The sequence below is a fragment of the Octopus sinensis genome, linkage group LG16 (genome assembly GCF_006345805.1).
Source record: "Octopus sinensis linkage group LG16, ASM634580v1, whole genome shotgun sequence".
Lineage (NCBI taxonomy): Eukaryota > Metazoa > Mollusca > Cephalopoda > Octopoda > Octopodidae > Octopus > Octopus sinensis.
This window is the reverse complement of record NC_043012.1, coordinates 40855120-40867574: the sequence shown is the minus strand read 5'-3', so window position 1 is coordinate 40867574 and position 12455 is coordinate 40855120. Positions and strand designations below refer to the sequence as shown.

The window sequence follows — 12455 nt, the reverse complement described above, 5'->3', positions numbered from 1 at the left end:
GTCCAGAACCTCTTATAATCTGCATTAATTTATTTACAAATTCTTGTGACCACCAGACAAGTTTACTTGTACTTTGCACAGTATGCACTATAATTGAACTTGTACTATTTCTACTAATATGCAGGTATCTGTATTTCATTTAATTATTTAAGTAAAGCAAATATTTAACTTAGGATATGTTGACCGAAGTGACGACCATCCCCGGTTAGGAAAAAAAATCAGTAATCTGGAAATGTTCTACAAAATTAATGTTGTATCTGTATGTGTCTAGGTAGGAGTATTACGACTGGATATATATATGGTTAGGGTGTTGCACTCACGATTGTGAGGTCGTGGGTTCGATTCCCAGATTAGGCGTTGTATTGTATTCTTGAGCAAAGCAGTTCATTTCACGTTGCTCTACAATCGTTTCGACATCTGACATGTGACACCCAGTTGCACCTGTACAGGTGATGTCGATCTGATGGAGGGAGTGAGCTTATGTCTACACAAACATTTCATCACTAGAAATAAATTTTATCTGTGTGGTTGTTTGGTAAGAAATTGTAGAACCCTCAAGCGTCGTCTAACGACAGGAGAGCCTCTTATTATTATTATTATTATACACACACACACACACACATGCACACACACATACACATATATATACGCATATACATACACATATACATATATATAAACACTTCTACCTACCTATAAACGACGTGGGTACCTTATAGTAGTGAAGTCCATAAAAGGGAGGTAACTCTCAAACAAGGGACAGAACTCAGATAAACTTAATTATTTGATAAAATAAGGAGTACAAGTCTAAATGCTGGATGTCAATATAATTAATTTTAAAAAACCACACATCAAGACGATGCCCCAGTATGGCCACAGTCCACTGGCTGAAACCAATAAGAGAGTAACAGATTTAACTTTAGCAATATATATTTTTGTTCGTAAGAGATTGTTAAAGAGTAGAAGTGAGATTTCACTTACTTTTAAATGGAACACAAGCAAACAACTGTAGACTGCTTGGCCATCCACTGTCAGGCTTGGCGTAACTAATCTGAAACAACAACAAACAACAACAAACATCATTCAACACTGAACACCATCGTTGCATCGGTTTATTTCATTGGCTTCCTTAAAAACTGTGCTGTATATCCTTACTTCTTTAACCCTTTCCTTACCGTATACCTGTTGAGATGCTCTGTGTTTCTTTCAATTAAGTTTAAATATAACAAAGAATTTAGTAGTATAACTTAGTTATCATTAAGCTAGTGTCAGTAACATAAATTGTGATTAAGGTTTGGTGGAAGATTTTAATTCAAAACTTATGAAAACAAGACATTGGAACTACAGAACCAGAAGCGGTTTCAAACAGGTTGGTATGAAAAGGGTTAAGTTAACCTTTTGTTAACCCTTTTGTTAACATATTTCTATTGAGATGCTCTGTGTTTCTTTCAATTAATTTCAAATATAACAAAGAATTTAGTAGAATAATTTAGTTATCATTAAACTAGTGTCAGGAACATAAATTGTGACTAAGGTTTGGTGGAAGATTTTAATTCAAAACTTATGAAAACAAGATATTTGCACTGAGAGCCAGAGCTGGTTTCAGCCGGGTTGGTATCAAAAGGGTCAATCAGCTTTTTGTTTCACCTTTGTCTTTTGACTTCAGTCTTATAATCTGTTTTCTTCTTTCCATCTTTTACCCTCTGTCTTAATGTCAGTGTTTTAAAAACTTGGGTTTTTAACACAATTTCTTTGGACGGTGTTTTAACGTCAGTTTACCATTAGTTTGCATTAGTGTTATTACTAAACATCTGCTTTAGGTAGCAAGCTGGCAGAATCATCAGCACACCAGGTGAAATGCTTAGTAATGCTTCCTCCATCCTTATCCTCTGAGTTCAAATTCTGCCAAGGTCGCCATTACTTTTCATCCTTTCAGGATCAGTAAATTAAGTACCAGTTACACACTGGGGTCAATGTAATTGACTTACCCCATCTCCCAAAGTGTGCTTTTAATAGAAAGGATTATTCGGGGTGGGGGGTTGATTAATTAAGTACCAGTTGCGTATCGGGATCGATTTCATCAACTGGTCCCTTCCCCAAAAATTTCGAGCCTTGTGCCTAGAGTAAAAAAGGTAATTATTAAGGTGGCAAGCTGGTAGAATCGTTAGCACATCAGGTGAAATGCTTAGCGGTATTTCATCTGTCACTATGCTCTAAGTTCAAATACAGCTGAAATCGACTGTGCCTTTCATCCTTTTGGATTGATGAAATAAGTACCAGTTATACACTGGGGTCGATGTGATTGACTATCCACCCTCCCCCAACTTTCAGGCCTTGTGCTTATGGTAGAAAAGATTATTAAGCACCTGCTTTAATCTCGGTTCTTTAACCTCCACGTTTTAACTCCTATGCTTTGCCCTCTCTATTTTGACATCAGTTTGTTTTAATCTCTGTTTTAACATCCATTTTCAACAAATATTTATAACATCATCATCATTTAACATCCGCTTTCCATGCTGGCATGGGTTGGACAGTTTGGCAGGAACTGATCAGCTGGAGAGCTACACCAGACTTCAATTGTCTGTTGTGGCAGGGTTTCTATGGCTGGATGCCCTTCCTAATGCCAACCACTTCAGAGTGTACTGGGTGCATTTTACATGGCACCGGCACAGCAGCTTCTAGCATGGCACCAGCATATCTGCTTTATATTAATTTTGGTTCTTTAATTTCTGTTTTACTCTCTCTGTCTTAACGTAAGCTTTTTTAACCCCTATTTTAATATCTGTTTTCAACAAATGTTTCTCAAGCCTTATTTTAAATTGGCTTTTTAGCATCAGTCTTTCTTTAAGATGTTTTTGTTATTGTATTTCATTTTTCGTGGGGAGGGGGTTCCTACAACACACAGGCATGGTTGTATGGTAAGAAGCTTGCTTCCGAACCACCTGGTCCAGGGTTCGGTCCCACTGTATGGCAGCCTGGGCAAGAGTCTTCTACTATAGCCTCAAGCCATAAAACACCTTGTGAGTTGATTCGGTAGACGGAAACTGAAAAGACCTGTTCTATGTGAGTGTATGAGTGGGGGGGGCGTGTCCCACATGAACACTTGGCAACTGGTATTGGTTTGTTTACATACCAGTAGCTTAGTGGATCAGCAAAAAAAAAACCGACAGAATAAGAACTGGGCTTGAAACAAAAAGCAATGGGGTTGATTCTTCAAGTTGGTGCCCCAGCCTGGCCACAATCTAATGAGTGAAACAAGTGAAAAAGGAAAAATAAAAGTGGTAACCCTTTTCTATTGCAGATCATTCGACTGTGAAGCAAAGAGTCAGAGTTCCCTTGTTTACAATGATGAGGATGTCGATTTGTCAGAAATGGCCCTCATCCACACCATTAACAGTAACGAGGCAATTAAATCCACTTCAATATTTGATTGTATTAAGGCGGCCAGCTGGCAGAATCATTAGCATGCAGGGCGAAATGCTTAGTGGCACTTCGTCTGTCCTTACGTTCTGAGTTCAAATTCCGCTAATGTCAACTTTGCCTTTCATCCTTTCAGGGTCAATAAATTAAGGGCCAGCTACACACTGGGGTTGATGTAATCAACTAGTCCCCTCACCCCAAATTTCAGCCCTTGTACTTATAGTAGAAAGGTTTATTATTATTATTATCATCATCATCATTATTATTATTAAGGTGGCAAGCAGGTAGACTCGTTAGCACATCAGGTGAAATACTTAGCAGTATTTCGTTTGCCGTTATGTTCTGAGTTCAAATTTCGCTAACATCAACTTTGCCTTTCATCCTTTCAGGGTCAATTAAATAAGTACCAGTTACACACTGAGGTTAATGTAAAACTTAATCTCTTAGTCTGTCCTTGTTTGTCCCCTCTATGTTTAGCTCCCTGTGGGCAATAAAGAAATTAATATTTGATTGTATTCCTTTCGTCCTTTCGGGATTGATAAATTAGGTACCAGTCGCATACTGGTGTCGATCTAATTGACTGGTCCCCTCTCCTAAAATTTCAGGCCTTGTGCCTAGAGTAGAAAAGAATATGACTGTATTTTACCAATCCCAGAAGGATGGAAAGCAAAGTCAACCTTGCCAGGATTTGAACTCAGAAAGTTGAAAAACTGTGGAAGTCGTTTTATCTAGCAGACTACTCATCCTGCTAGTGACCATTCTGAAAAAAATTAATAAAGTAATACTTGTGGTGTTATTTAGTTTGTCTGTAAAAAGAGAAAAGCCTAGATTTTTGGTAACTGCAAACAGAATGTGCAAAGACGATCGGCAAATTTCAGATGTGATAAAACAAGTTGGTTTAAAAAAAAAAAAAGCAAACAGTAAAAAACAAAGAAAGTCACTGATTAATTTAAGAGAAAATGTCAGAAGAAAAATTAACACTTCTTTGTCACATTTTTCTTTCAATTAATTCTACATAACAATAGCAACAACAACAACAACAATAATGATAATAATTCTTTCCACTATAGCCACAAGGCCTGAAATTTGAGGGGAGGGGCGAGTTGATAACATTGACCCCCAGTGTTTAACTGGTACTTATTGTATCACACACACACACACCCCGAAAGGATGAAAGACAAATCGATTCCAGTGGCATTTCAACTCAGAACTTAGCTGCAGACAAAATACCGCTAAGCAGTTCACCTGATGTGCTAACGATTCTGCCAGTTTGCCACCTTCATAATAATAATAATAATTCTTTCTACTATAAGCACAAGGCCTGACATTTGGGGTTGGGGGACAAGTTGATAACATCGACCCCAGTGCATAGTTGGGACTTAGTTTTATCGGCCCTGAAAAGATGAAAGGCAAAGTTGACCCCAACAGCATTCGAAATCCGAACATAGCAGCAGACAAAATACTGCTGAGCATTTCACCTGATGTGCTAACGATTCTAATAAACGATAATGATAATAATAATAAAATAATAATAATAATAATAATAATAATAATAATAATAATATAATAATGATAATAATGATAATAATAATAATGATAATAATAATAATGATAATAATAATAAAATAATAATAATAATAATAATAATAATAATAATAATAATGATAATAATAATAATGATAATAATAATAATGATAATGATAATAATAATAATGATAATGATAATAATAATAATAATAATAATAATAATAATAGTAATAATAATTCCTTTAACAAAATTGTTGCCTCTGCCTCCATCACCACTCCCCTTCTTTTAATATTCCTTTATTTCACACCAATATAGCTTGTATTGTTCCAACTCACCCAAGCAGATTCCAATTAAAACATTCTGCAACACAAAGAAACTCAAAAACTCAACAAATTACAAGATTTTTTTTGACACTTTTTTTTTTCTGCTAAAATGGTTTCTGCTAAAAGAAAATAATTCTAAGAGGCATTGATTTTTTTTTTTTCTATTTTCTTTTTTTTTTTTTATTTAATATGGTGCAATGGGGGGTGACATGATTTTGCAGTGTGGTGGGTTAGCAGATGTGTCGTTAGACACCTGACTTGGGGGTGGGGTCAGTTTAGATATGGGTTTGGTATTTAGAAATTAATACACACAGAATTACCAGTGATAGTTTGTGTGTGTGTGTGTGTTTGCATGTGTCTCTGTATGCTTGCATGCGTGTGTGGCTGTGTGTGTGATTGTGTATGTGTATGTATATGCATGTTTGCATGTGTGTGTGTGTTTGTGCGCAAGTCCATGTGAGCATGTGCATATAGGAGTATGTTTGTGCATGTGAAGTGTATACATGTGTGATTGTGTGTGTATGTGTATGTATGCATGTGTGATTGTATTTGTGGGTGTGTGAGTGTGTTTGTGTATGCGATGTGTGTGTATGTGTGTGTGTTGTGCGTGTATGTGTATTCAGATATGTGTGTGGATATGTATACATATGTATATGTATGTGTGCATGTGCATACACGAGTCAGTGAGTGTATATATATGTATGCAAGTATATGTATGTATGTGTCTATATATGTATGTGTGCATGAGTGTGTGTGCATGAGTGTGTGTGTGTGTGTGTGTGTGTGTGTGTATGTTACAAAACATCACACTTTACCAACAAAAACCAAATTAACACCACACACTTTGCCCGCTTATTTGTATCACAATAAATAGCAGCCAATAAAGATGTGTTAAACACCCCAGAATATTCAACCTTATTGCTCCCTCTTGCTCTCACACCATTCTAAGTTCAAACCCCAATGGGATACACTTTGACATGTTTGTCTCTTTTATATATTTTTGTTCATTTTTTTTTATGATATAAACTTGTTGTTTTGTTTATCTTTTATTATTCTTTTACATTTATTTTTAATAGTTTGTTGTTGTTATTTTAAACTTGATTTTCAAACTCCTTCGCTCACCTCTCTTAATTGCCAGACACAATAGCTAGGATTGCGGTCAATTCGAAAATCAGCAAGGCATTTACCAATTATCAGAGAAATAATTATCAGTTTGCATTCAGCAGAGATTACACTTCAAGAAGGTACAACAATGGCACCACACCACGCCCACTTTTAGAGTTTTACCAATAAATTCTTAAAAACAGAGGCAGCAAAAACCAGGAAATTATAGCATGGCAGCAGAAATGATTTACAACATTTAATTACGACCAACTAGAAACTGAGTTCAAATACAACTAGGGTCAACATTAGATTTTATAAAACCAGGGCAGAGTTTTGTGGTCATCAGCCTGGTGGTGATGTTGTTGTTGTTGTTGTTGTGGTGGTGGTGGTGGTGGTGGTGGTGGTGGTGGCGGAAGTAGCGGTAATATCAGTGGTGGTAGTAGTCATAGTAGTAGTAATAATAGGAGTAGCAGCTTTTTGGTTCAACTGTCACACCCACCGACAAATGCCCTCCACCAACACCACCAAAAAATTAATAACTCACTCCGCCCCCATCCCCCACCCCCACGCCACCCGTTTGCCAGTCGTATCAATACTCAATAATTAATCATTAATAAAGTGAAGTGAAAATGTCGCAACACCAGACTAAAAAAACTTTGAAATATTTAATTTAGTCACGAAAGTTCTGAGTTCAAATCCCAACGGGAACGTCTTGCATTCATATTGAATTTAATTGTAACACTGCTTCTTTTTTTATTATTATTATAAATTTTGCGTTATTCTTTCAATTTTAATTTTTGAAACTTATTTTTAAATTTGATTTAGCATGATCCGAACAGACTGCATCCACTTGATTCTTCCCATTTCTCATATTGATGATGATGATGATGATGATGGTGGTGGTGGTGCTGCTGGTGATGGTCATAGTAACATTTATATTGCTGACAGATGATGATGATGATGATTTGAGTGCCAGTGGTAATGGTGAAGAAGAAGAAGAAGAAGAAGAAGGAAAAGAAGAAGAATGAGAAGGAGAAGAAGAAGAAGAAGAAGAAGAAGGAAAAGAAGAAGAAGAAGAATGAGAAGAAGAAGAAGAAGGAAAAGGAAAAGAAGGAAAAGAAGAAGAAGAAGGAAAAGAAGAAGAAGAAAGAAGAAGAAGAAGAAGAAGGAAAAGGAAAAGAAGGAAAAGAAGAAGAAGAAAGAAGAAGAAGAAGAAAAGAAGAAAGAAGGAAAAGAAGAAGAAGAAGAAGAAGGAAAAGAAGGAAAAGAAGAAGAAGAAGAAGAAGAAGGTTAAAAGAAGAAGGAGAAGAAGAAGAAGAAGAAGAAGAAGGAAAAGAAGAAGAAGAAGAAGAAGAAGAAGGAAAAGAAGGAAAAGAAGAAGAAGAAGGAAAAGAAGGAAAAGAAGAAGAAGAAGGAAAAGAAGAAGAAGAAGAAGAAAACAATGTCATCAATAAAAGAGATAATCAAAGTGATGATGATGATGATGATGTCAATAGAGATGAAAATTAGTGGTAATCATCATCATCATAATTAATGAAGAATTAGGATGATGATAGTGATGATGATGGTGGTGGAGGTGGCAGCGGCAGTGGTAGTGTGGTGGTGGAGGTGGTGGTGGTTGTGGTGGTGGTGTGGTGGTGGTGTGGTGGTGGAGGTGGTGGTGGTGGTGGTGGTGGTGACAATGATGATGACTGTGTGATGGTGATGATGATGATGATGATGATGGCAGTCCTGATGATTTGTCTGCAACACAAACAACTGAAGAAAGCCACCAAGAAGACAGCAAAATGGCAGCTGAAACCCATTCAAGGTGGCTTTCATTAAAAGAAGGAAAACGAAAACACCACAGATGGAACACATCTGTCCTCAATGTCCACCTCAGGCAGAATACACAGAAAGTTCCCACCATCACAAGGACGTAAGTGACCACCAAAGGAGCTTGCAAAAGCCTGTGATATCTTTCAGTAGCAACCAACAGTTTCTGCATGGGACAAAGCATCTCTGATGATTATTTCAAACAGACAACAAATACATGTTTTTTTATTCAAGTATATTTGGATTTGATAAGACCTGTCACTGTGGAAATAGCCCGGTGAGAAAATTCTCCACCAAAACTTGTGTAAAAACATATTTTATTTTGAGCAGTAAGTGGTGACACTGGATCGTAACATGTATGTGTTTCTCAGTTGTTTCACTTCGTCAGCAACTGAAGCCAATGCACACATGCACACACACATATATGTGACCGTGTGTATGTGTGTGTGTATATATATATATATATATATATATATATAGGCAAATAAAATACAGGAAAAACAACAAAAATTAATTAGATGTACACAATGAATATATTAGATAGACACACACAAATCTACACTTACATGCATGCATACATACATACATACATACATACATACATACATAATACATACATATATACATGTATATATACACACATATAAACCTATCTATAAACATTTATATGTATATATGTATATAAATACATACATATATATATATACACACATATATATACACACACACAAACATACACACATATATATATATACACATATATATATAAGTGTGTGTGTAAACAGCCATGCACATATCCAATAGAAATGGGCTCACATACAAACAGACTTCTGCATCCTTATAAAAACACCATCTCATCTACATACACAGACACAAACGCAAGTAGATATATTGGCAAATGAGCAATCTCCACATTTCTAGAGCTTCCGAAATCAATGATTTAATTACGATGACAGCAGCACAAGAGGCCAATACTACAAGGGAAGTCACAATAATGACAACGGAAAGGGAAAATGTCTTTCAATGATATTAAACAGGAAATCCAACCTCAATGCTAAATGCACAGTAAACTCCCGGTTAAGTTGTTCAAGCAGATTAATCAATCATTGGATTTCCTTTCAGTCGCAATACATTTCCTATGGAACATTTCATATACAAATACATACACATATACGTCTATCTATACAATTATACATAATATATATATATATATACACACACACATACACACACACATATATCCATAATACATGTGTATTCATGTGTATATGTATGTGAATTATATATATATACACATAGATATACAAACACAAGAGTGGCTGTGTGGTATGTAGCTAGCTTACCAACCACATGGTTCTGGGTTCAGTCCCACTGTGTGGCACCTTGGACAAGTGTCTTCTACTATTGCCTCGGGCTGACCAAAGCCTTGTGAGTGGATTTGGTAGGCGGAAACAGAAAGAAGCTCATCGTGTGTGTGTGTGTGTTTGTCCCCCCATCACCGCTTGACAACCGATGACGGTGTGTTTATGTCCCCGTAACTTAGCAATTCGGCAAAAGAGGCCGATAGAATAAGTACTAGGCTTACAAAGTATGAGTCCTGGGGTAAATTCTTTTATTTGTTTCAGTCATTTGACTGTGGCCATGCTGAAGCACCGCCTGTAGTCAAACAAATCGACCCCAGGACTTTGTAAGCCTAGTATTTATTCTATTGGTCTCTTTTGCCAAGTTACAAGGACGTAAACACATCAACATTGGTTGTCAAGCCATGCATACATACATATATATATATATATATACGACGGGCTTCTTTCAGTTTCCATCTACAAAATCCACTCACAAGGCTTCGGTTCGCCCAAGGCTATAGTAGAAGACACTTGCCCAAGGTGCCACGCAGTGGGACTGAACCCGGAACCATGTGGTTGGTAAGCAAGCTTCTTATCATACAGCCACTCCTACATATATATATATATATATATATATATCTACACACACACACACATATATATATATATATAATTGTATGCATGTATGTATTTGTATGTGTGCTTGTCCCCACCACCATCGCTTGACAATGATGTTGGTGTGTTAATGTCCCCATAACTTAACAGTTTGGAAAAAGAGACCAACAGAATAAGTACTAGGCTTACAAAGAATAATTCAAACAAAAATAAAAATTCACCTGATTCTGGAAAGCAAAAAAGTTACTCACCTGTTCGAATGTTGAGAAGCCTTCGATTTTCTTCTGTCCGATGAAATACCAAACATCTCGAAATTTGAGATTTTGGATCATACTACTACCATAATCATTCAAAAGCTGTCTAGCATTTTGACCGAGCCTGAAATATATATATATACATTATAATATACAAATGCATACATACATATATGTATATTTATATATGTGTATGTACATGTGTGTATGTGTGTGTGTGTGTGTGTGAGTGTGTGTGTGTGTGTGTGTGTGTGTGTGTTGTGTGTGTGTGTTGTGTGTGTGTCTGTGTGTCATCATCATCATTTAACGTCCAATTTCCATGCTGGCATGGGTTGGACGATTCGACCGGGGCCAGAAGGCTGCACCAGGCTCAATCTGATCTGGTAAAGTTTTTACAGCTGGATGCCCTTCCTAACACCAACCACTCCAAGAATGTAGTGAGTGTGTTTTCATGCCACCGGCATGAGTGCTAATCAGACATTTCTGGCAATGACCACGCTCAAAAGGTGTTTTTTACGTGCTACTTGCACGAGAGCCAGTCCGGCGGCACTGGCAACGACCACACTCAAATGTTCTTTTTTACATGTCACTGGCACATGTGACAGTAAAGCAACGCTGGCAACGATCAAGTTCGAATAGTGCTTTTTATGTTCCACTGGTACAGGAAGAAAGGTAGAATGATAAAGAATTGGTAAACTTACTTGATGGCAGCATCATCCCAGACAACAACCATGATAATAAAAGAAGTTGGTAATTCTTCGAGAAATATTTCGAAATCTGTACTATCTGCAAAAGAATTTCAATGGGCGATTGTCACTATAAACATATGTGTGTGTGTGTGTGTGTGTGTGTGTGTGTGTGTACAGGGTGTGGTGAATAAACTTTTGTCTAAATTACGCAAAAATGAAAGTAACACTGACATCACATTTTAATGGATACTAGCAGTATCGCCCGGCGTTGCTCAGGTTTGTAAGGGAAATAACTATATAAGCATTTTTAGAGATGTAAAGTATAATAGCCATCTCAATATGGCTAACCACAAAGGTTGGGGTGTTACTGTAGCTTTTTACGTTCTGAGATTTAATAATAAATTTTTAGAGAGTTACTTCCCTTATATATGCCAAAAATGCATTAAAAATGGGAAAAATTGATTGTAATTTTTTTTTTAAATCATAGATTCATCGTAGATGCGCGCTAATACCCAGAAGGGCTCAATATGAATCACGACTATAAGATACTCGCTTTTGGTTAAACTGCACCGCAAAATGTGGGAGTAGTTAGGAATCTAAATCGTAGGAGACAGACAGCACACAACCTCTCTTTTATATATAAAGATATTGACCAAGATTATTTTTAAATATTTTGAAATACTAAAGAGTAAATTTATTCAATAAAATCGCTATTGGCTTCATCTATGGCCTTCAGAGGACTTCAGGATGGTCTCCTTGTTTAAGTTGGTGATGGCTGCCATAATCCTTGCCTTCAGATCATCTTTGGTGTTTTGTTGGTCTCTTGCTCAGCTGCGCCCCACACATAATAGTTAAGGGGTTTGCAGTCTAGGGAGTTAGGTGGAAGGATGTTAGGAGTGATGTGGTTGCAGAAATTGTCTGACAGTCATGACTGGGTTCTCCTGCTTGTGAGGCATGAGTCCTGCTGCTAGACATAGTGTCTTTCAGCAGCTCCCCTCTTAACCCAGGGTAGCACTACCCACTTCAGGCACTCGATGTAGGACTTTGTGTTGAGGGTGAGGCCATGTGGGAAGACGAATGGAGGCATAACATTGCAATCACTAGTGATCACTCCAAACACCATGATGTTGACTGGATGTTTGATTTCTATCACTCTCGGTACATGTCCGCAGATTGACACCAAAACACCAAAATGGAGCTTCTGACATGAATGCCAAGCAGTACAGCATGTTGTTTCAAAATTTCTGGCAGAGTGAATTGCATCATGGTGCTGTTTTTCTCTCACAGACAGTGCCCAACTGACCCTACTATACTGTGTAGTTGACAAAATCAAAAGCAAACCATGCACATGCACTAAATTAAAA

General features: G+C 37.0%; 1 protein-coding gene across 1 annotated transcript in view; it reads right to left on the bottom strand.

The window, feature by feature from the left end:
• The window catches only part of LOC115220313, a 93558-nt gene that overhangs the window by 40563 nt on the left and 40540 nt on the right, over positions 1-12455 (bottom strand). Inside the window, exons 13-15 of the mRNA XM_036510173.1 lie at positions 11104-11188; positions 10400-10526; positions 982-1051 (exon numbers count right to left, since the gene is read on the bottom strand). Coding sequence (XP_036366066.1) covers positions 982-1051; positions 10400-10526; positions 11104-11188 — 282 coding nt within the window. The remainder of the gene's footprint in view (positions 1-981; positions 1052-10399; positions 10527-11103; positions 11189-12455) is intronic.